Source organism: Ahaetulla prasina, chromosome 5 (genome assembly GCF_028640845.1).
Source record: "Ahaetulla prasina isolate Xishuangbanna chromosome 5, ASM2864084v1, whole genome shotgun sequence".
Taxonomy (NCBI): domain Eukaryota; kingdom Metazoa; phylum Chordata; class Lepidosauria; order Squamata; family Colubridae; genus Ahaetulla; species Ahaetulla prasina.
The window spans coordinates 27,480,170-27,506,529 of NC_080543.1; the positions used below are offsets into that span (position 1 = coordinate 27,480,170).

A 26,360-nucleotide genomic window follows, 5' to 3' on the forward strand; every position below is an offset into this window, starting at 1 on the left:
AATCACTGCAGTTGTTAAAATGAATCATGTGATTATTAAGCAAATCCAACTTCCCCCAAAATCACTTTACTTGTTGGAAGCCATGGCAATTGCATGACCAAGGGATGCTTCAACAGTTGCAAATATATGCTGGTTGCCAAGTCCCCAAATTTTCATCACATGACCCTAGGGATGTTATATTTGTAAGGGCAGGACCAATCATAAGCAAGGTGCTATTCAGCAGGTTCTGGAGAACTGGTAGCGGAGTAGTTCAGAGAATTGGCAAATACCATCTCTGGTATCTGGCCCCAGAGTGGCGTGGGAATGGGGATTTTGCCGTGTCCTTCCCCTGGAGTGGGGTGGGAATGGAGATTTTGCAGTATCCTTCCCCTGCCACACCCACCAAGCCACGCCCACAGAACCAGAGGTAAAAAAATTTGAATTCCACCACTGGTCAAGTCATTTTTTCAGTAGCACTGTAACTTTGAACATTCACAAAATAAGGGGTTGTAACTTGAGGACTACCTGCACCTAAGCTTGATTAAAAACCTCCTGTAAAATAGGTGTCCAACTTCCAAGATTTTCTATTTCCTCCGGTGCACATGGTCCATTTGGTAATCTTTCTTAACATTTGTCTTAAATTGGTTTTTCCCACCATTTTAATCCCTCATGTTGAATCCTATGTCTGGAAGCAGCAGAACTTAAATCTGTTCCATCATCCTTGTGACAGCCTTTCAAATAATTGAAGATAGCATCAGCAGTTCTAACTGGAAAATGCAATGTTGAATAGAACAGACAGAACAGAACAGAACAGAATAAACAGAGTTGAAAGGAACCTTGGAGGTCTTCTAGTCCAACCCCCTGCTTAGGCAGGAAACCCTACACCATTTCAGACAAATAGTTACCCAATCTCTTCTTAAAAACTTGTTGGAGCATTTACAACTTCTGGAGGCAAGTTGTTCCACTGATTAATTGTTCTAACTATCAGGAAATTTCTTCTTAGTTCTAGGTTGCTTCTCTCCTTGATTAGTTTCCATCCATTGCAACCATAAGTGTTATAACCCATTTATTTTAGGATAAAATACAACATGAGAACCTACAATACATACATATGTCTAATTCAACAAGTATTTGCAATGTGCTTTTATGCATATTCTTACCTTCTGGGCTGGTACAGCTTTCTTCAAACAATTTCTGGAAGACTTCCTGAATTCTGGAAGACTTCAAGATGTCTCTGCAAGATGTTCTCTGTTTACAATGCCTAGCTTACTTACTGGGTTTTAGATGCCAGTCAAAGTATCTTTTTTCAGAATCCTTTGGATTACCTAGTTAGGTCCCACTCACTCCAGGTGGCTCTGTTGCTTAGATATTCTTATATTTTATGATGTAATATTGATCTGACAGCAGCTTCTTGGAGTGTGTGTGACCCACTGAACCCCTTTCAATATGGAATACTCCATCTGGCTACCTTGTCAACTGCTCCCTCGTCGCCTTTCAGACCCATTTCTTATCCCTTTTTTCACAGGATCCCACAGATCTTTTTGGAAAGAAATGAAATTGAGAAATTTTGCAAAACAAAAGCACTTCTCTTTCCATAGATGGAGACTCTTCTCATGGTTAAAAAGTATTCCATTTTTTAAATTATGATTTTGGCATCTTGCTATTTTACTTGGAAACCAATCGGAAGTTAGCTATACAATACATATTTCAAGAATTAAATTGGTTACAATTAAAAATATATCATTGGATTAAGTTTGTTCAGCTACTTTCCTTTTAACATATTAAAGGCACACAATCTATTCAATCAATTCATTTTAGGTGTGCCATATTCCTTCCATATTCCAAACAGTAGTATGTGGGGTGGGTGGGAAGAGAGATCTTTTATACTTTAAAATTAAGATATGAGTCATGGCTTTGAACATCTGGGAATGCATAGTGCTCAAAGGCTTAGTCACTCACAGCAGGATGAAAGATTCAATTGGTAAGAAAGGGGAGTTGCCAATGCCAAGCATGCAAGGGTTCTATCTTAGAAATGAGTACATATAAAACATATAACATTCATTTAGAACCAGTTCACACAGCTGGGCAAGAGTACATATGTGATGGCATATGTGAAATATTCCTATGTAGCATATTCAGTGTAATTTAATGTAAAGTGAAAATACAACTATTCTTTTTGCCAGGTTCCATTTTGACTTCCATTTGGGGTGATTGGGGAGAATACAGATATTCCCATTAAAGTTCCATTGTCTTGCTTAGGTGTAAAACTGACATTCTGAAAAGGCATATGTACCCATTAAAACTGGTCCACATATAACAGTTAAGAATAAAGACATTCAAAATACCTTGTGCAATAGTGGTAATTATGTTTTTAGTTTACTCAATGACTTAGACCGACCATTATTTGTGCAGGTATTCTGTAAACATTCTTTTCTAAATTTCAGTATGGCAGCATTTGCATCAGCAAAATAAAACTTACGAACTGCCAGCTTTGCTCTCATAGGAGGAATGGCCTAGCCATGCTATTGCTGTGCAATTACATTAGCAGGAGAGACAGAAAGATTGTATACATAAAAACGAACTACAGGTCATGATACTGGTGAGTAAACTGCCCAAGCCCAGTCAAAAATGCTGCCGCAGTGCCTGAACAGGTTTCCTTTCAAATTATGTGCAAGAGTGGATTATTAGGAGGGATGAAACCATAGGCAAGCAGAGTTAATTTCCCCTCTTCCAGTTTGCAACTCTAAATTTGGAACGCCAAAGCTCCATTGGCAAATGGAGTACCTTTCCAATGTGGATCAACCAATTGAGTTATTTAAGTCAAGTTACGAATTAAATGCGTGACTCCAATCCAGCAGTTTGGGAGTCTAAGGAAATGATACATTCCCTACTTATACATTATAGAAGCTGAAATCAAGTTCTCTCCGTTTGAAATGTATCGATATACTTTCTTCTTGTTGGCAAGTATTTTTCTCATGCAATTTTAAATCCACTCTACCCAGTCATTAGGTTTGCAGTAAATCATAAAGTGTTTTTTGGTTTTAGCTTAATCAATTGAGTTAACCCAGCCAATTATGGTTTATTTAATAAACCAGGGCTAACAAACCATGATAGCACTTAGACTTACTATAGTGCTTCATATTGTCTTACAGCCCTTTCTTAGCTCTAAGGTTTTCAGAGTCAGCATATTGCCTGCAGCAATCTGGGTCCTCGTTTTAACGACCTCGGAAGGATGGAAGGCTGAATCAACCTTGAGCTGGTGAGAAGTATGAACTGACTGATGTATGAATTTAACCAAAGAGTTCTTGATAAACTGAGTTTTCTTTTAATGTGTGTTCATCCATATTAGAATTTACAGTTAATTAAGTCAGTCTTGCAATTCAATCATAAGAAACCATTACCACTAAGTAAATAAATACCCAGAAAAAATATTGATAAATCTCTCTCTCTCTCTCTTTCACACACACACACAGAGAGAGTATCATGATGGTGGTATATGAATGAGCATCAAGCTCGCATACTCTTTTTCTGTCCTTGATTATGTTTTCTGTGATTATGATGAAGTGTGTAAATCAGGCTCATTCATTTGGTAACCAATAGACTTTACCACACAAGTAGGAAACTATGACACTTTCAGGTTTTACAGCACTACAACTCCTCATGTTTGGTCCTAGAGCTGCAGGGAACTACATATTCTGTACTGTACTATCTTTGGGTTGTACAGTACGGAATAAGGCTAATAATACCTACAAAATTATAGGTCCCTCATCTGTCCTTGATTACTACTTTATCTGGACCAAACTACAGTTTGAAGAAAAGGAATATGGGAAAGAGTAACATATTTCCTCGTTTACTATAGCTTTTGGTCCTGATTTAGCATTATGCGATAGTTATTCATGTCTTATAGTTTTTGCTATTCATTTCCTTGGCAAGGCATAGATAATTCAGTACATCCAATTCTTGGACACATAAGGAAGAGAAAGACAAAAGTTTTTTCTACAACATTTTAACAGAGTGTTTCCTTCTCTTTACCAGGGTAATACAAACTCAAATCAATTGACTTTTTAATTTAGTAAACAAGCTAACATATAGTTGTCATACATCATAAATTTGGTACATTTTGTATAAAAATCAAGAGCATTCCTTCTAGATTGCATTATGCCAAATGTCTTTGTTCCTAGAGTAAATCCAGAAACGATCAGAACTTCCATATAGTACAAATGTACACTCAGAAACACATTACAATTTTGAGATGTAGATTCTTGGTCTAGTTATCTGTGAGTCTGGAGTAAATGACAAGCTCAGTACATTCACTTGGATAAGTCCTTACAATGTTCAAGTTGAAAAAAAGCAAAAAAAACTAGAGTTTAATTTGGCATAAAATCTAGGTTATTGCAGTACAAATCGTTATGGGCACTTTCCCAGCCTGTTGCCCTCCAGATATGTTACTGGCCATACTGCTTGGGCTTTGTGAAAATTGAAATCCCAACATATCTTGTGGGCACCATGCTGGGAAAAATTGCCATATGGTCTCAAAACGAGGCCTTTTCACACCTATGAGAATTGGTTCTGTGTAGACCTTGTAAACTGTTTAAACACCATAGAAACGTGCCACAAAAGACATGTTCATCAGCATAACCACATCAAAAGACAAAGATTAAGAATCAATTCCAACATGTTTCTTTGAGAAGGAGCACTCCTGGTCCTCCTCAACCTTCAGTTGAAGATAGGAGAGAATTTGCCCTGTGAAAAGCAGTGCTGTACACAAGAGAGTGCGCTCCAGGCAGGACACAAATTAGATACAAGGCTTTTCACCTAAAAAATGGAAAAATAGTTCCTGCTGCACTAGAAGAATGTCCTATCACAATTTCACTTGACTGAATCAGCCCTTGAGTTAATAAAATTCAGTGTCAGCAATATAGCATCTTCTTCCATCTATAATATTATACCGGTATTTTTTTTAAATATAACTTTCATTATTTCTTCTATTACAATTAAAATTTAAACAATTTATACAGAAAGATACCACTGCAACAATATAGCATATCTTTTAACATTCAGAAGATGTGTAAACTCATATAAATGCATAGCAATCATATTCTTGGACAGACATCATTCTTGGATTGACATTTGGGGGTCTAGGGACATTTCTACTGCCCTCCCTCACTTCACAGACTTTTGCTCCAATTAATTCCTGAATCTTGAGTCAGCCCTTTTCTTTTGCTGCATGAAAGCAGTGCCACCTTTTCCCTGACAGAGCTTATATGTTTTGAGCAGCTTCCCCACAGGCCAAAATTCAACAGATGGTGCTTTGTATAGCATGGAGACATAGAGATGTAGGAAGCTGCCCCTTGCTGATGTGGCAGGAAGCAAAGATTGAGTTCAAAGGCATAATCCTTCCAGTAGCACAACAGGCATTACTGGTGGATCATACTTCTCCTTCTCCTCCCCGTTCCCCAAAATTTGTGGCAGACTTGGGATATGTGCAAAAGGCTGCAGGTAAGAGAAATAGGGTTGGATTTGGTCCATGAGAATCTCAATTAGGAAAAAAAAGCCAATTAATTCAAACTGGAAAGATGCTCAGTTCTTTTTCACACACTGTTCCAGATTGGTTTCTCTGTTCTGCTTAGTGAAATATATAAGCAAAGAGCCTATAGCTGGGAAGTCTCCCTGATGCAGACATCAGAAATTGGCCATCCCTGGCTCAGACGGCAAATACATGCGTTTATCTTCCATCAAAATAAGTCACATTTACTTTAGTGAGTGTGCATGACAATGGCTTTGAAATGCTATATTTTATAGAATGCAATTTTTAAATCTTTTTTTTTTCCTGCTCGGTGCCCCAAAAGGTTCTCTTCTACAGAAATCAACCATGTTGCCTTGCATCACTGAACCCTCTGTCATGACAATATGCTCCATCCATCACAAAAAAGCTAATATCCTGAAAGGAAATGGAATAATATGCATTCAGCATTGTGCTTTGATATGAAGGATATGTAGCTATTAAACTAGACAACATGTTTTATGCACATTTCATTATGTGGGATGGGGGGTTGGCGGTCACATGTGCTCCCACTTGAAAATGTCAAGCTTAGAGGTTGGAGCCAGAACAAAGAAAATGTCATGAAACACACACACACACACAATTCAGCGCATATTTTACAGAGCAATTACATATTGATGATGGAGATAAAATGCTGAAATTAAGTAGCTTATGTCATTAAATTGTTCTTGGAGCCTTAAAAATGAATGTTTAGAAAAATAACCAGCTGCCCCTATATAAAAAATCTGTTTGCATGCCCTTGTTTATTTAACAGTGAATAAGATAGTTTAAGTAATAGGTTTGTCAAGTTAAACATTCAGAAGTAATGGTTTGTCACCATATATGTGGGCAATACCACCTGAAAATTTGAATCTGTCTGGAATTCTGAATATTTGGACCTCAAGCTCTGCATAACAGTCATATTTATTGCAAAATGAGTTGTTCAGGATTTATAATCATAAGCATCAACCTATTCCAGGGTTATTAGATTTTCACTGAATTTACAGCCTAGTTTTATATTAATAAAGTTATGACTTAATGCATTTTAAAAAAATAAAGAGGGAAAAGTATGTTTCTTTTAGCCAAAAAAATGAAACAACATAATTTATTCTTAGTTGTGTAAACAATTTGGAAAGAGGCTATTCTTTTGTTTTGTTTTATTTTTTTGCTTGTTAAATTATGGGAATTGTTCTCTAGCATAATGTATGTTATAGTTGTTGGAATTTATTTCCATAAACCCCAGGCAACATAAGCATCCAGATGGGGATGATGGAAATTGTTACCCAGAACTATCTGAAGGACCAGTTTCCCTACGGTAGATATAAAGGGACTACTGGTTTTTTGCTTTGTTTTAAGTCAGCTCCTTTGAGTGGCAGGATTAGGAGCAGTGGTGGGATTCAAATAATTTAACAACCGGTTCTCTGCCCTAATGATTTCTTCCAACAACCAGTTCATCAAACTGCTTAGAAAGTTAACAACCGGTTCTGCCGAAATGGTGAGAACTGGTTGAATCCCATCACTGATTAGGAGGCATTGATACAAATCAAATACAGGTTCACCCCTATAGCCATCCCAAGCCAGAGGTTTGCACTGAAAATATATCATTCCATATAGGCCTGGCTGCGATAAACTATACAGAATGAGGGTATCTGTTTCCATTCATCTGCAATTCAGATGGGAATATAGATCCTAGGATGAAGTCTTGGATTATTAGTGAAATATTCAGTAGCTGTCTCTTGCTCAAAATTACAGATTTTGTCTGCTCTTCTAATAAAGCCATATTAAATGTCAGAACTTCCAAGAAACCCAGGATCCAATCAAATTCGTAACAGGATGAATGTCAAGAAGGAAGTTGTTTGTTCTTGCCTTTTCTTTTTTCAATTTTTTTTTGTCTCCTCTGCAGCCATTTGGGATGGAAATTATTTAGGTTAGTTGGTTTAATTATTCCTCCCAGGTTGTAATACAATGGAGGCTGGAAAAGGTTTTGGAAGCTACAGATCCTAAACCTGTCTTATTTCACCTTTGCTTCTGCCTTGCTTCCTAATTTTGAAGTTATGATGTTAAAAAGGGAAAGACTAACATATATGTTTGGACTGCATTGGTTGGAGAGGAAACTCTTTAACCAAATCAATAGTGATGCTTTAGGAACTACAGCACTGCAGATTGAAACATCACTTGTGTGCTATAATATGGATCTTAACATGTCTTTACAATGCATCAGACACATATTTACTCAATTTAACGACTGTGCTGTTGAAATCCATGGAAGTCTTTTAAGTAAGATACATAATTTGGAGTGTGTGTGGGATCATGCATGCTGCTGGATCTCAACACTGTTCACTGTTCAGAACGCGCTCTTACAGTGGCCAACCAATTGCCACCTGAAAATCCAAGAGCAGGACAAAGTCTCTTGCCATCTGCTAGTGCGTTCCATAGAATCTGATATAATAGGCCTTCTGCCTCTATTCCCCTTCATCTGATACACCCAGCTCTTATGCCAGTGGGATTCCATTCATTCATTCATTCAAACAAACAGAGAAAGCAAATCTACCAATCCACTTCTTACGATCCACAGAGCTCACTCCTCTTTGGATCCTGGAAGAAACTAAAGGACAGAATCTAAGCAACACTTAAGCTTTGCTAGAAAAAAAAATATTGCAACTTCCAGGATTGTTCCTGGACTTACACAACATGGTTTATTTTGGTCAACAGGCTTTTTTAAAAAAAAGTAAATATTCCCCACAGACTGACTGTGAATCTGTTATGTACAATGTATTGAGAGCAGCAGGGTTCACACATCACAATGCTAAATAAACGACGGTCCTCTGCTCTCTTAATCAAACATCACTGGGTGATCTGGCCCTCGCAGAAATGTTTGAAGGTATGCAGCCACAGCAGATGAGCCAAAGTGCCTTCTGTATTTCTTGATTTCGGAAAGCGTATATAACGGGGTTGATGATGGAATTGTATGTGGCTGGAAGCAAGGTGGCGTAGGTGTAGATAGAGGGATATGTATAGTCAGCTATTAAGGAATAGAGTGTGAAAGGCATCCAGCAAGCAGCAAAGGTTCCCAGGATAATGGCTAAAGTCGATACTCCTTTTCGGGTGGTCACATAGTGGGAAGTTGCTAGGAAGTGATGCTGCAAGGCAATCTGGTGAGCATGGCGCATCACAATTTTGCAGATCTGAATGTACAGCTGTAACATGAGAGCGAACATAAGCAAGAATGAGACCGAGAGGATGGCCGCATTATTTTTAGTGAGGGGCCTGATAACGCTGCAGGTGGACTCGTCTTTGAGGCAGTTCCATCCCATGACTGGCAGCACTCCCACACAGATTGAAGCACCCCAGAGGAGAATAAGCATAATGTAGGTAAAAGTCACCGTCCTCTCAGAATTGTAAGTCAAAGCATAATAAAGGGAGAGGTACCGGTCCACAGTGATAGCCAGTAGACTGCAGATAGAAGCAGAAAAAGAGGCAACGATCAAACCAACTGTGACCAGCTTGGTAGAGTCCGACTGGAGAAGATAAGCAAAAAGAAAATTGACGATCAATCCAATTCCTGCTAAAAGATCTGCCAAGGCCAAGCTGCCTATCAGGAGGAACATTGGGGCACGAAGACTGGGATTATGGAAGATGATAAGGACCACAACCGCATTTTCACAGGAGATCAGTGTTCCTGAAGTACATAAGACAATATCCCAAGGGTTTACTATAAATCCCGGTTCGGGGTCACTGGAAGGAATAAGAGAGGTGACTGCAGCTGAGATGTTCTCTGGTGGTGGGCTGGTTTCTAAGGGATCCTGAGGCAGCCACGATAAATTAACCGTCGGGTCTTCGTTCATATTTAAACCCGTCCTCTTCAAGGAAAAGACATTTTTTTTAAAAAAATAACACACATAGAGAAATTCAGCTCTGTGAGCAGCAATATTAAGGAGCATGCAATAGACTTTAGATTTCTAAATAAACCAGCAGATGCTTCTTCCATCAATATGACTGCAAAAAAGGAGGATGAGAACAGACAGCAGGTTTAAAGCTGCTGCCCATGGGGGGTGGGGAAAAAAAAACAAAGGAAAGAAATAACACCGTATGCCTTCATATGAAATAAGAAGGGAAATGCAGAGGACGGAATATAAGGTCCTTCTTTCCTCAAGAATAAAATGCCACAAATCAGCTGGAACTGTTGGAAAGAAGATCCTAAAAGAACAACCTTAGGCACAGAAGCACCCAAAATTAAAGGCTCCTCATCCACCATTTCTGAGCCAAGACGATGAATGAAATGACAAACCAGACACCGGCAATAAAGGTTTAGGAACGGTTTTTCCCCCCCTTGATTAACCGAGGGGTAAAAAACAAAACAAAACCCACTGAGGCTCTCCCAATACTGTGGCAGCACCCACAACTCCATCCCAGCCCTTTCTTAAAGAGGGAGGGAGGGAGGGAGGAGGTGCAGAAAACCCTCCGTGCAACTCCTTTAATGTCGGTATGGATGGAGTTGGGGGTCGGGGGAGCGGAGAAGTTAAGGAGGGAAAATGTCATGCAGGGTGATGAGGCGGTTGGGGTGGGGGCGGTTATCTGCATAACCTCCCCCTCCCCACCGGTCAGAACATGAGGAAATAAATGGATGGACGGACACAGAGAGAAACGACCACAACAGCTAGCACAACGGGACGAGACCCATGAACGTTGGTCACCTTGGCTTCTCCTCTAGAGGAGGAGGAGGAGAGGAGGAGGAGGAGTCCCCGCTTCCTTTTTTTATGCAGCAAGCTTTGCTGCTGCGGCTGCTGCTGCTGCTTCTGCGGCGGTCGCCTCCCGCAAGCCCATTGTTCGCCCAGGGCAAGCACCGCACCGGGGCAAGCCGTCGCGGGGCCAGCTCCAGGCTGGCGCGAGAGAAGCGCAGGTGGAGAAAAAAACCCCTCCGCTCCGTCCGTGCACGCGGCGCCTCGTGCAGCCGAAGGGTGTCGCCAGCGCGCGCGCAACGAAGGAGCGCAGGAGAGGCTGAGGAAAGAAGGGAAGGAGGCGCGCCTCTCGCCTCGCCTCGCCCCGCCCCGCCTCGCGGGCTGCCGCCGCGCTTTGCCAACCGCGTAAACTGGGCTGAACAAGGTAGGCTACAGCGCGGTGGGCGCTCGCAGGGCGGCCGCGCAAAAGAGAGAAGCGTGGGGAAGGAAGGAAGGAGGGAGGGAGGGGGTGTGGAAACACCCCGCAGAAGTCACGAACGGCGTGAAAGCGGATGGCATTGGAGGAGAGTGGAAGCGGGTGGGTGGGAGAGGGCGAGGGAGACACCTGCTGCTTCGCACTGCGCAAGCGTTGCCGCGGCTGGGAGAGTTGCAACGGGAGCCTCGTCAAAGCCCCTCCGACTGAGGGGGGGGGGCTCCTCGTGGCCTCCCAAAAGCAGGCAGAAAGCCGGCGCTTCCTCTCTCCTCTACCTTAACTTGTGGGGGTTAGGAATGGCAGCAACGGCCTCCCGGACTTCGACGTTTTTGGAGTTGGGGTGAATTAGGTGAACCCAATCGGCTTCATAAAAAAGGATGCTGCTGTGTAGAGTAAAGTTTGGCAATTAAAGGTGTACAGATTGATGTTCTAAATCAGGGGTCTCCAACCTTGGCAACTTTAAGCCTGGAGGACTTCAACTCCCAGAGCTTTGCTGGCTGGGGAATTCTGGGAGTTGAAGTCCTCCAGGCTTAAAGTTGCCAAGGTTGGAGACCCCTGTTCTAAATTAGTCCCTTGTTTTACGCTCACCTATAGCCACCCCACCGACTGTGTAAATAAGGATACAGCCCTCCTGCAAGCTGCTTAAATGGTCTACTGTTTGCTGGATATCTGGCCCAACATAATAAAGCATATCCACCCAGCGTAGAGGTTTACCTGAGTTAAGCGTTGTTTTCCCAGTGCACATTGCATCTAGGCGGTATGCAACAAATAATCCCTAGCTCCAATGCTATCATAGGACCAGACTTTCTTTTGGGGGTTAGTCTTGATCAAAGAGATGCTCCTTCCAAAACACAAGGGAAGGCAGTTGTCTTAAGGAACAGATGCTGAAGTGGGGGGAAGAGACAGAGCTAAAGATCTCGTGCTGATGGTCCTATAGCTTCCAAGCCAGGGGAGAAGAATATTCTCATCACAAGAGGCTGAAGATCAGTTAATCTGTTCAGCTTTTGTACATGGAGAAAGGATCGTCTTGTTCCTTGCTACAGATGTCAAAACCTTTGCTTCAATCATGATAGTAGTCTAAGTGGGTACTAGGTCTCTGGCTCTTACAATCTCAGATAGGAATCCCTCAAAAAACCAATGGCTCCTGGTTTTATCTTACTGTTTTGGTCAGGTCACTGCTTGGCAATTAATACAGTCAATTAATCAGTGGAAATTCTGCAAGAAAAAGTTGGGAAAGCTGGACAGGTTTTAATTAGAAAAGTGGCAGTCAACAGATGGTGGAGCCACCCTCAAATATATTACACTGATTACATTTTTTTTTCCTTTGTTCAGTCGGGTCTGATTCTCACAGACTGCTCGGACAAGTCCCTGAAGCTTTCTTGGCAAGGATTTACAGAAGTGGTTTGCCATTGCCTCCTTCCTAGGGCTGAGTGACAGTGGCTGTCCCGAGGTTACCTGGCTGGCTTTTTTGCTGAAGATGCAACCAGAATCCCACTTTCCCAATTTCTAGACTGATGCCTTAATCGCTAAACCAAACTGGTTCTCTTATACTGATCATCTGTATTATCAATGGCTGCAGATGTCAGGCTCTAAGCCAATGGCTTCCAATTACAAGAAACTGGTTAGTTCAGAAATCACACAGAACCTCCTGATGTCCAAGTTGTCGGCAAATTCTCTTTCATGGAGTTGTACTTTTCTGCATTGACGAAAGGTTGTTTAGATGTTCTTTGAGGACCCCTTCAACCCTGATCTTTCGGGAGCTGCAAACTGTGTATATAACCCAATCCTGCTTTATTGTGTCCAACATCGTGTTTGTCTTCCAGAACGAAAAGAAGGCAATTATGAAATGGTATTGAATAGTGTACTGGTTAAGATACTGGGCTACAGCTGGGGTGACCACAGTTCAAATTGACCCTCAGTTGGGGAAGTTTGTTGGCTAACTTTGAGTTAGACATGCTTTCTCAGCCCTTCCTACTACACAGAGGTCTGTGGGAAACAATTTAAGGAAGAAATGTTGTTCATGCTGACTTGAGCAGTTAAAAGAAAGGTGGACTATAAATGTAACAAACAAATGAACGTGTATACTGGTGACACGTGCACAACATAGTTTTGGAAGTGAGACAGAGTAGGTAACAAGGATTATTATTTGGGAAATGCTAATTATTTGGGAATTATTGAAATCTGGTCTCTTTCTCTCTGTTTCAGCGGTATCCGCTACTTACTACCAGAGAAACCAATATAAATTCCCTTTCTTTAAAAGCCATAAATGCATTTGTTTAATCTAAGAGTTCTGATAACATTTTCCTGAGATGTGGTTGTCACTGTAACATCTCTGTGAAATCCTTCAGAATTTCTAAAATGGTTTATTTATTGCTTGAGGTGGCTGGTGCAGTGGCTGGGGAGGTGGGGGTGGTGTGGGGCGGAATGGAGGCAGTTCAATAATTTATCAGATCACACAGCAGCAGTGAGATCTATGGCTGGGATGCTGGTAGATGCCTCATCTGTTCCATGTGCTGCTCATATCGACTTATTTGGCTGATAGAAAAGTGCTCATCAGGGAAATCACAACAGCTATAAAATGTACCTGGGAATTTAGGAAAGGACTAAAAAGACTCATTGGTATGGCAAGGACTGAGTAAAAAAAAACCCCACATACATACACACACATAAACGGAACAAAGAAATAGAAAATGGCAGTCATAGGAAATCTTTGGTGGAATGACCAGTTTGCTTTCATTTAAAATCCACACACCCTCCCCACAATCTGTGTATGGATTTTGTGCCTTGCCGCACAGTGCAGCTAGGGGCATCTGCTCTTTGAAACCCCATTAGTCTGCTTTTTATGTTTTCCTCAGCATATTAATTAATGCGGGGCAGAGAATCACTTTTGCTTTTTGCCCCCTTATTAGTTCCCATTCAGTTTGATGAAAGTGTAGATGGATTTTTCCAAAACTGGAATGTTGTGTTCTGGCATCCACTGAGTCACGCAGTGATCAAGAGGTTCGGCTTGTATTTCACCATTCCATTGTCCCTCCATCGGCCTGCAATCATGACACTTCAGTGTGTCCCAGATGGACATTATCAAGTGAGAACTTTTCTCTCTGGACTTCCTCCAACTAAGTCCGAGATTATTTTTTCCCCCTGCAGAAATTCAGCAAAATTGTCTACTCAATTTCTCTGCAGAGAAATTTGAACTATGGATTTATGCCTAGCCCTTCTTCCTACACTAGAGCCTTATAGTCTTCATAGTTTTTGACTCTTAATTTGTGATAAGAATGTCTATTATGTATGCAGCATTCCAGGTATAATCAATAATATAATCTTATGCACACTGTGTAGTAAATCTAACTGTGTGTTACCCTAGTAAATAAATTTTGGATTACAGCAATTCTATGGTGAAAATAATTATTATGGCAATTGGTAGCATTTAAATTGTTATTAGTATATACAGCAACTCTTATTAACCCAATAGATTAATAAGTTTATGTATAAGGTTTCGTTGGTCATTTTTATCTATGTACAGTATGCCCTCAATTCATCCTTGAGTTGGCAGAGAGAGAGCTATATTGGCATGAAATTTGTCATGTCTGTTGCCGAGCTCTCCCCTGCTTCCTCTATTGCTTCTGCTCAGGTAGTGCTGACCTCTCTTCAAGGTAATGAGTGTCAAAGCCTATTTGACAAAAACATTGAGAGGCATTCAAGCTTTTGTTCTTCTTCTGGAATGCTTGCTGCTTTTCTTTCTTAACCTTGCCTAATTCAAAAAGGTTGCCATCAAGGTTGGTTGTTTTGATACAAAGCACAATTCTATATAGAATCAGCTTTCTTGAACCTCTGGTTTTGATTAGGAAAACATAGCTTAAAGTCCCCTGGTACTGGAGATAAAAAAAAAGTAGCTATATAAGAAGTGCTTTAGCCATCTCTTTTCCCCATTCCTTAGTAAATTTCTCCTTTGAGAAATGCAGTTATTTTGTAGGTCGGTATGGTACTCTGGAGATTACAGAGAACTGCTTTTATGAGTTCACAATTTACTGGGGCAAAGGGTCCCCTCTGCATTGTTTTCTTCATCACATTCAATTTCTGATAATATTTAAGAAGAGAGAATTTCATTACATAATTTATTATTATGAATGATTATATAATTATTTATAATTCTATATAAATAATTATATATAATTCTATATAAATAATTATATAAATAATATAAATAATTATATAACTGTTATAATTAAATAATTTAATTTATTTCATTACATAATTCATTACATAATTTATAATTTAGTGTATCTGAGATGGAGGTGGTGGAGATAGGTGACTGGTTAATAAATATTTCCTATTCTATTCTATTTCTATATTTCCATTTCTATTCTATTCTATTCTATTCTATTCTATTCTATTCTATTCTATTCTATTCTATTCTATTCTATTCTATTCTATTCTATTTGGGGACTGCTGCCCTACTGCATTATAAAGATTGAGAAAAAATATCCTTGAGAGTCAATTTGTGTACACACACACACACACTCACAAGCACACAAACTCACCCCCCCACACACAGATTAATCATTTTATAAAATTATGCTCCGTGTTCCACTTAGCATCAATCGTGCTCAAACTGCACAGAGCATATTTAGATAAATTCATTTTCTTCTTTGTCACCATCAGCCAGGTTTCTGCATTTGCCCCACAGTTATGAATATGGATGAGACCATTAATTAATGTCCACCTTTTGCACTAAGAAGTCATGAGCTGTCAAATAATTATAGTCAAGTGAAAGAAGACATATGGAGGATACACTCTTCTCATCATGGCATATTGCCTGTTGATTCAGAGAGCGTTTACACATGCTTTACTTTGACCCCAGGCCCAGTGCAAACCTCTGCAGACCAGCTGAGACAAAGATCATGTATCCACCACCAGGTATCCTTTGCTCATGGAAACCCAGAGGGTTTCCTTTGTTTGCTTTCTGAGTTTTCAGGTCATGAATTATGATAAAGATACCCAATGGAGTGACTATCGTTTCCCAAATGTTATTATGGACAGAAGATAATAGAGGTTTTGAAATAATTACTAGAGCTGGGGAAAAAAATTCCTGTCTAAAAGGATTCCAAATACCATTCATTTATTCATTCAGGATTATTTTGATTATGCACCATCAAGTTGTTCTCAACTTTTAATAACCACATAGATCGTTTTCCTTGATCATTCATGAATTAAAGTGCTCTTAATTTAGAAAAGTTGTTATTAATTTAGACACTGGGCATGTCATTTGTTTATTGGCACTGAGCCATATTATAATGAAAAATACTGACATTCAATCCCTTCAAGATATATTACTTGCTCACAATTATTTGCCCACAAGTAATATATTACTATTTATATAATGTTCTATATACTATACTATCTAATATATTAAGTATTACTGTATATTACTTGTGGTTTTCATACCTTTTAAATGTTATGTTCTTATGTTCACAGTTATACATAAACATTTAATAAGGATGCTTCTGGCACAAATAAAAAAATAATACTTGCCCACAAGGCTTTCTATCCCTCTGTACTTGACAAGCATGTTCCATGATTAGATCTCACTAGACTTTTTTTTGGATAGCCTTCCCACATCTTGTTTTCCACATTTGAATAGATATGAAAAAGTGTGGACAAGTGGAACTTGCAACGAAGTGTTGCAATAGGAAATGCTTCTATCAATTAGCATGTGTCTTCCAGGCTCCATCACTCAGTTTCCCTTCCCTTCTTTCCCTTCCCTTCCCTTCCCTTCCCTTCCCTTCCCTTCCCCCTTCGATTGAAGAGGTTGTTAAAAAAAAAACTTTTAAAGGATTCTGATGATCCTTGCTCAGCCACGTGATCATCAGGTTTTTTTTTTTACTTTTAAAAGCCTTTTTTTGGCTGAAGAAAAGATGCTTTTAAAAGTAAAAAAAAACCCAAAAAACCTCTGATGATAGGGGAACCGGTTCGGGGGCGTGGCCAGCCAGCCATTACTACTGGTTGTCCGAATGCCAGCAGATTTTTATTACCGGCTCTCCAGAATCGGAGCAAACCGGGAGCAACCCACCACTGCTGTGATGGCAAATTTATAACACGTGTGCCACAGGTGGAACGCAGAGCCATATCGGTGGGCATGCGAGTGTTGCCCTAGCTCAGCTCTGGCACGCATGTGTGTGCCAGCCAGCTGATTTTTGCGCCTTCCAGGCCCATCAGAAGTCAGGAAACAGGCTGTTTCTGGCCTTCGGAGGGTCTCCAGGACGGTGGGGAAGGCCATTTTTGCTCTCCCCAGGCTTCTAGAAAGGCTCTGGAGCCTGGGGAGAGTGAAAAATGGGCCTTCTGGTCCCACTGTGCCATCATGTGCCAAAAGCAGGGGAAGCGCGTGGGGGTGGGGCGCATTGAATTATGAGTGCAGTCATCCACACACGACCCCCTCCCCCGCTCCCCCTGCTTTTGGCACGCGACAACAAAAAGTTTAGCCATCACTGGACTAGGGCATGGTAGTCACCAGATGCAGGGAACATTGCAATATTAGTTTGAAGGGAATTATTTTCTCATGGTAACATAGCACCTCAGATTGGGAATAAAGGCGAGAGAAAGAAGAGGTGAAAGGCTCAGTAGAAAATAAAGACAAATAATAGTTTGTGAGTAGCTACTCGTTGATAAAGAAAGCAACAGAAGATTGAACTTGAAGAGACCATTCTTCTTGAAGTTTAATCCTTATTCAATTATTTTGGAGAAAAATTAATAAGACATGTCCTAAGGGCTCTAGCAAAGCCCTGACCATCATCATCTTGTCTGATACTTCCTTCAGATGTCACTGATAACAGTGCTGTGATTGGTGACTAGTTTTAATAGATGACTAGACTGCGAGTTTGTCCATCTCTCAAAACCATCTGGGCTTTCTTTTCCGCTTTGCCTAAATAAACCTGTACAGGTAGTCCTCAACTTATGACCACAACTGAGCCCAAAATTATGTTGCTAAGTGAGAAATTTGTTAAGTGAGTTTTGCCCCATTTTACGACTTTTCTTGTCATGTTTGTTAAGTGAATCACTGCAGTTGTCATATTAGTAACATGGTTGTTAAGTGAATCTAGTTTTCCCCATTGACTTTGTTTGTCCGAAGGTTGCAAAAGGGGATCATATGACCCCAGGACACTGCAACTGTCATAAATGTGAGTCAATTGCCAAGGATCCGCATGTAAATCGCATGACCATGGGGATGTTGCAATAAGTGTGAAAAATGGTCGTAAGTCACATTTTTCAGTGCTGTTGTAACTTCGAATGGTCACTAAGCAAACTGTTGTAAGTTGAGGACTACCTTTAGGATATGCCCGGATAAGTGGGGGGCTTGTCTAGGCAAAGTAGAAACAAATTTTGGCAGTGCTCGTATTTTACCTGCGAAAGCTTTAAATAAAAACATCTTAAAACGTTTTTGTGATCCCATTTTAATTTGCTATGGGAAGCCCTCTACCATAGAAGCCATGACTTCCAGTTTGAGAAACCCTACCTAGTGTATCATTGTCAAACACTTTCATGAAGTACGGTATGCACTTGACTGTCATTCTTATTCATTATTTTTTGCCCTTGTAAATTTAAATTATAGCTCCACATTAAACAAGATATTTCTAATTGCTTAATATATCAGTTTTATTAGTGTGTTTATATATTTACGCTGACAGAGAGGAGGGGGGTAGAAAGCTAAGCTGTCTCCTCCACGGCTTCACTTTTGAAGGGCAGCTCTTCCTGACTTGGCAACAGGAGACCACCTGGCACTTGAACCTTGATGGGAACGAAGTAGGAAGTGATTGAGCAGGACTAAAAATTGCTGGAGTAAATCTTAAGTCCACTTTTGCAGGTCCTAAAGCTTCTGGCTTGGCTACAGGGTTTTGATGGCTTGCCTGCCCTGATAAAGTTTTTATCATTTCAGATAAGAAACACAATCAACCTACCCCGCCCCTCCCAGGAGTCTTCATGCGGCCCATTTTGGATGCAGGTAAGTTCAGGGCACGTGCAGAGGCTCGGGGAGGGTGAAAAACGGCCCTCCCAGAGACTCAGGGAAAACCTCCGGAGCCTGGGGAGGCCAAAAACACCCCCCCCCATGGTGCAGGAGGCCGACTAAGCCACGCCCACCATGGCCATGCTCACCCAGGAACCAGGCAGAGAACCCCTTGCTAAAATTTTTGAAGCCCACCCCTGGTCTAGCCCTCAAATAGGTTTATCAGCGAAGATCAGCAAAGAAATGAAGGGAGGAAGGATGGGAAGGAAGGAGAAAGGTAGAAAGTAAGGAAAGAGAAGGAAGGAAGGAAGGGAAGGAGGAAAGAAAGAAAGAAAGAAAGAAAGAGAAAGAAAGAAAGGAAAGGAAAGGAAAGGAAAGGAAAAGAAAAAGATATGGCAAGAATAGGATGAAAGCCTAAAAATATTCTCAGGCTTCTCATTCTGCAGCTGGTAAGGATTAGAGGATGTTGGGGCAGTCCAGAATTGCAACAGGATTGCACTATCCATTTGTCTTAACGCTATTCTATGTCATGTAGCAATTAAGTCATCTTGAGCTATACAGTATTTGATTGGTGAATGTATTTGGGATTTGAGCATCCTTTCTGAGTTGTTGCTTTTGGAATCCTCCTCCTTCCCTTCCCCACAAAACAGGTGCCACAGTGAGCTTGGACAGTCACAAAATACTCACGTACAAGAAAGCAAAGCTTTGCCACCTCTTTGCGCCTCTGTGCAATCCCTTTTACCAGCCACCTGCCTTTTTTCTCTCTTCTAGACAAAAGAGCACAAATCCCCAAAATGTACAAGAGTGCAAATATACACTATCTGCTGCCTCCCACTTATCAGGAACAGAGATATTCACTGAGAAGTGTGAAAAGAACCAGGATGGTTGTGATGATTGCGCAATTGAAGCCTGCCCTGGTTTAACATGCAGACGACATGAGACAATCTAAAAGAGATGGGAACTTTGATTGTATGATTGTGGCTACCAATTTTTTTGACACCCACTCCCTGCCCCTGACAGATTCTACTGGGGAGGAGAGAGGGGAGTAGCCCTCTTGTAAATAAAGTTGATAGCAGAAGCTTATGCTTTTGATTTGTAACATACAAACAGAGGTGGGTTTCAGCAGGTTTTGACCAGTTCTGGAGAACCGGTAGCGGAAATTTTGAGTAGTTCAGAGAACCGGTAAATACCATCTCTGACTGGCCCCGCTCCATCTATTCTCTGCCTCCCGAGTCCCAGCTGATTGGGAGGAAATGGAGATTTTGCAGTAACCTTCCCCTGGAGTGGGGAGGGAATGGATATTTTACAGTATCCTTCCCTTGCCACACCCACCAAGCCACGCCCACAGAACCCGTTGTAAAAAAAATTGAATCCCACCACTGCATACAAACTTTCCATTTCTTTCTAATTAAGAAAATCTCTAAATAACAATAAAGGGACAAGAGACTGGACTGTATAATATTTATATACAGTACTGAAGAATCTGACTAGAAATGAATCAATATCAGCTACAATCAGTAACTCGTTTCACTTGGCAGTTTTGCTTTCTGTGGCTTTATCAAGAGGCTGCATTTCTCAAGAGGCAGTATTGAAATAATATGAAACAACATGCCATATATTTTCAGAGATTCCTACAATGTTGTAATAAGAACCAAATCACTTTTTTCAGAGCTTCAATGCAATTTAGATTGATCCGAATCTCAGCAGTAGGCTTCAATAATACATACTTTTTTTTAACCATAACCCTCCCCCAGCTATGATGATGAGCTAGCACTATATTCTTGCCCTATTATGGTTTTAAATTTAGATTTAAAGAGCCAATGGTGGTCTTCTGCCCTGTGAATGACGATTAATTATATGGCTCGGCCATACCTAATTTCCTGGGATATCCAAAGTGCCTTGCTTCATCAACATAACTCACCAAATGTCAATATCCCAAGGGCTATTGTGATGATAAACAGTCTGCATTTAAAATAAACTTAGCCACTGGAATCTATTGCAGGCTGAATTATTTTCCCAGAAAGGGCTTTGGCTAAGAATATTTTTGCATGCTCAAGTGCTTTTAGTCCTTTCTTGTACAATCACCTTGACTCATTTGTGGCATTTGATGGAATCTTCTAGAAATTCTTCAATCTAGACAAATTGGTTAGTCTCCTGCTTTTACCTCCTCTTCTTTGTCTTTATTACAAAAAAAAAAACACCTATTAAGGGAAGAATGAGAATTTTGTTTACCGAATACTATATTTTAATGCTTTTTGCCAATCTGCAGGTTTTAATTTAACCAAATCCCAGGCCAAATGGTTAGAAAAGAGAGTCAGGAAAAGAAAGATGGGGGTGGAGGAGATGGAGAAATGTAGCCTCTACTGTATAGGATTATGTCCCCTACCCAGCCAATATATTTATTATTATATATTGATAGCACTAGATGGAGTCCATCAGGAAGCATTCTGCGTGGGAACACTCTTGCATTCCAAGAGTAAACATCAGGGATTTTGCATATAATATAATATAATAGAATAGAATTTTTTATTGGCCAAGTGTGATTGGACACACAAGGAATTTGTCCTGGTGCATATGCTCTCAGTGTACATAAAAGAAAAACATAAAAAATAAAACATAAAAAACATAAAAAAACATAAAAAAACCAAAAAACATAAAAGAAAACATAAAAAAACATAAAAGAAAAGAAAGTGTACATAAGAAGAAAGAAATACAGAACAGGAAATGTAATGTTAAAAAGAGATGAACATACTGCTTCACAGCCCTCTCTTAAGTGGTTTACAGAGTCAGCATATTGCTCCCAATAATCTGGGTCCTCATTTTACTGACCTTGGAAGGATGGAAGACTGAGTCAAGCTTGAGCCAGTGAGAGTTGAACTGCCAAATTGCAGTCAGCCAGCAGTCAGCAGAAGTAGCCTGCAGTACTGTATTCTAACCACTGTGCCACCACAGCTCTTATAAATCAGGAGGAAATCATTCATTCATTCATACATTTTTTCAGACAAAATACAGAAATGGTTTATCCTTGTCTTCTGGATATTTTTCACAGTCTGGTCTTTCTAGTCTAACCTACACATTGGGATGATCTTGTAGTCTCCACATATTAAAGAGGTTTAACCATCATCCTTTTGAGATCAGCTAAAGCTGATTAGTAGTACTATCTAGTTATATATCCATTTCTTTTATTTCAGGACAATGTCAAATCAAAGGATCTTTGGACTTTGAAGATGCCCATCTTCTGTTGCCCATTTGGACAATATACAGGTAGACCTCGACTTAAACAACAATTCATTTAGTGACCATTCAAAGTTACAACGGCACTAAAAAAAGTGACTTATGACCATTTTTCACAGTTACAACCTTTGTACCATCCCTATGGTCAGGTGATCAAAATTCAGATGCTTGGCAACTGTTTCATAATTATGATGGCTGCTGTGTCCCAAGGTCATGGGATCACCTTTTGCGACCTTCTGACAAGCAAAGTCAATGGGGAACCCAGATTCACTTAACAAACGGATTACTAATTTACCAGCTGCAGTGATTCACTTAACAACTGTGGCAAGAAAAATCGTAAAATGTGGCAAAACTCAATTAACAAATGTCTCACTTAGCAAACAGAAATTTTGGGCTCAATTGTGGTCAGTTGAGGATTACCTGTACAAGGAATGCACAAGTCACTTGATCATAATCTTCTGCCCAGTGATGAGACGTCCTGTTGCTGTTTAAGCAGTAATAGTCCTTTTTACATTTGCCACTCTAGATATAATTTTGCATTCATATTGGTGTCCTTTTTATCCATGATGTATTAAAAGATTTACAGTTCATAAACCTGAATGACTTCCAGCCCATAGCAGTCAAGGAACCCTGACCATTTGTTTGCCATGGAGCATAAAAATTCTGGTAAGAATTTGTGTATTATGTCTTATATCTTGTCTTTCCTACCAGTAGCTTATGGCACTCTCTACAGATACACTCTCATTTTACCCTTACAATCATTTTGTAAGAGAGATTAATCAATTATTTATTACATTTATTAATTATTTATTATCATTATATCCTGCCTTTCTCCAGGAATCCAAGAGGTTGTTTACACCACTCCTCCAATTTGTTTCCTGAGCAATAATCTAGTGTGGCAGGTTGGACTGAGGGATAACAATTGACCCAAAATTACTGAAGGAATTTGACTGGCTGGGGTGAATTTGAACCTGGATTTCCATGTGTCTAGTCCAGCATATCTATCATGGCAGTCAAATTGGCTTAGGTAGAAACTGACCTTGGAGCTCTACCAACTCCCCTGAACTTAGTGGCCAAGGGGGAATTACTCATTGTCTGCTCAGTAAACCTGAAACTTTTAATACTCTACTGACTTTGCTCAAATTTCATTTCTAAGCAGTCCTTTGGGGGTAAACTGGGAAATATTAAATCCATTTTACAATCATCACTTTTATTAAATATACCTTATTTAAAAACAACAGCACATGTTGGTAAAGGCTGGTTAAGGTTGGTCTAATTTCACAACCTATTTCTCCTAGTGCAATTGACTTTCGAGATTAAATATACATAAAATTGTAAAGACCTCGGTGCTCTCTGAGCTTGGTTGTTTGCTTGCAGATGTTTCATTACCTGGCTAAGTAACATCATCAGTTCTTATTCAGTTACAAACTCCAAATTCACTAGCACTGATGATGTTACCTAGTCAGGTAATGAAACATTTTCAAGCAAACACCTAAGCTCAGAGAACACCAAGGACTCACATTTCAACCCTAATCTAGATATATTCTCTTTAACTGGATAACAAAAACTGCTTCCCATTTTTAGGTTTCAAGATTAGATTTTCTTTTTTTTTCCCCAAAAGTTTTTATTTTCATTTTCTATCATCATATTTAATGTACAGTCATTTATCCATCACCTTTTAACTTTCATTTGTTACCTATTCGGGCCTGCTCATTTACCACTTCCTTCCTTAACTTAACCTTCCCTTCTCCTCTACCCTTCTCTACCTTCTTCTACTTACCCATCCTCCCTCTCCTTCCCTTTTCTTTTTTTTTTATTTTATTAAAAAAGTTTTACAAAATTTTTCCCCCCCTTTCCCCCCCTCCTCCCCCCTCCCTTCGCAACCCCCCTCCCCCCCCGACTTCCCGGAACGAGCACAAGGTATAGTTAAAATAAAACAAACATATGCTAAAAATTTTCGTCCCAACTTAATTATACCCTACAATCATCAATTCCTAACTTCCCCAAAAGCAATCAAAATAATACATCATAATCATTCAAAACAGTCTGATAACTCTTAGTCTGATATCTACGTTGAATATAGTCAATCCATTTTTCCATTCCTTTAAGTATCTTTCTTGCGTATTGTCTTTCAAAAGGCTGATATCTTCGCCATCTCAGCCAAATTGGCAACTTTCAATATCCATTCTTGTATTGTTGGTACTTCTTTTTCTTCCAATATTGTCCTATTAGTAATCTTGCTGCAGTTATTAGATTTAAAATCAATTTAGTCTCAATTACTGTACAATCCGTAATAATTCCCAACAAGAAAAATTGCGGCAGGAACTTTATCTTCTTTTCAGAACATTTTGTAAAATCCACCAAATTTTTATCCAAAAGGCCTTTATGTCCTTACAAGTCCACCAAATGTGAAAATATGTAGCGTCATCACAATTACATCTCCAACATTTTGCTTGCATTTCTGGATACATACACGATAATTTTTAGGATCTAGATGCCATCTATAAAACATTTTATAAAAATTTTCCTCAGATTCTGTGCCTCGTGAATTTAACATTTCTAACCCAAATTTTTCCCACGTTTCCAATAATATTGGCTCCTGAAAATTTTGTGCCCACTTTATCATACAGTCCTTTACCAAGTCCCTTTCAGAATCTATTTCAAGTAACACATTATACAATCTCTTTATATGCTCCTGAGACTGATTTCTAATTTGCTTTACCAAATTTCCCTCGTTCTGCTCTATACCAATTTTCTGATCTCCTTCCATCTAGCACGTAATTGCTCATATTGAAACCAAGTATAATTTTTCCTTCCTCTCTTAATACTTGCAGAGATTTTAACTGCAAATTACCTCTTTCAGTATACAAAAGATCTTTATATGTAATCATTTCCTGATTCTGTTCTATGTTTATATTTTCTACTGTATGTCTAGGACATGCCCATATAGGAACCTTATAATTTAGTTTATAAGAGTATTTTTCCAAACACGCAGAAGGGCATTTCTTAGCACATGATTTTTAAAGGCCTTATCCACTTTTTGTCATAAATTAAATATGCATGCCATCCATATAACAAATCATAACCTTCTATATTCAAAATTCTGTCCTCTGTTAAATTAAACCAATCACTTATTGCAGAGAGAGCAGCTGCTTCATAATATAATTTAAAATTAGGCATTTTAAACCTCCCTTTCCGAGAATCTTGAATTATTTTCATTTTAACCCTAGCTTTTTACCTTCCCATATAAATTTGTTAATTCCCTTCTGCCATTCCTCAAGATTCTTATCTTTCTTAATTATTGGTATCATCTGAAAGAGGAATAAAAATCTAGGTAAAACATTCATTTTAATAGCAGCAATTCTCCCCAGCAAAGATAATTGCAATTTTTCCAAACAATCAACTCCTTCTGAACTTTTTGCCATAAAACCTCATAGTTATTCTTATACAATTTCACATTTGATGACGTAATATAAACCCCTAAGTACTTAACCTTCTTTACAATTTCAAATCCTGTTACTTCCTCTAGTTTTTCTTTCTGTTGTCTGGCCATATTTTTATTATCTACTGTATGTCTAGGACTTGCCCATATAGGAACCTTATAATTTAGTTTATAAGAGTATTTTTCCAAACACGCAGAAGGGCATTTCTTAGCACATGATTTTTAAAGGCCTTATCCACTTTTTGTCATAAATTAAATATGCATGCCATCCATATAACAAATCATAACCTTCTATATTCAAAATTCTGTCCTCTGTTAAATTAAACCAATCACTTATTGCAGAGAGAGCAGCTGCTTCATAATATAATTTAAAATTAGGCATTTTAAACCTCCCTTTCCGAGAATCTTGAATTATTTTCATTTTAACCCTAGCTTTTTACCTTCCCATATAAATTTGTTAATTCCCTTCTGCCATTCCTCAAGATTCTTATCTTTCTTAATTATTGGTATCATCTGAAAGAGGAATAAAAATCTAGGTAAAACATTCATTTTAATAGCAGCAATTCTCCCCAGCAAAGATAATTGCAATTTTTCCAAACAATCAACTCCTTCTGAACTTTTTGCCATAAAACCTCATAGTTATTCTTATACAATTTCACATTTGATGACGTAATATAAACCCCTAAGTACTTAACCTTCTTTACAATTTCAAATCCTGTTACTTCCTCTAGTTTTTCTTTCTGTTGTCTGGCCATATTTTTTATTATCACTTTTGTCTTTTTCTGATTTACCTTAAACCCTGAGACATTCCCATATTGATCAATTATTTCCAACAAAGATTTACTAGAATTTATAGGGTTTGTTAGAGTAATCACCAAATCATCTGCAAAAGCTCTTAACTTATATTCATACTGTCTAACTCTAATTCCCTCTATCTCCTTTACTTCTCGTATTTTATCCAATAATGGTTCTAGAGTTAAAATAAACAATAATGGTGATAAAGGACATCCCTG

The 26,360-nt window shown here is 39.3% G+C and overlaps 1 protein-coding gene across 1 annotated transcript; it reads right to left on the reverse strand.

Annotated features, from left to right (window-relative positions):
* Window positions 1–8,358: 8,358 nt before the first annotated feature.
* GPR12 (G protein-coupled receptor 12) lies at window positions 8,359–9,366 on the reverse strand. Its single transcript, XM_058186019.1, has one exon. The coding sequence runs from the start codon at window positions 9,364–9,366 to the stop codon at window positions 8,359–8,361; it is 1,008 nt and encodes a 335-aa protein (XP_058042002.1).
* Between the last annotated feature and the right edge of the window lie 16,994 nt (window positions 9,367–26,360).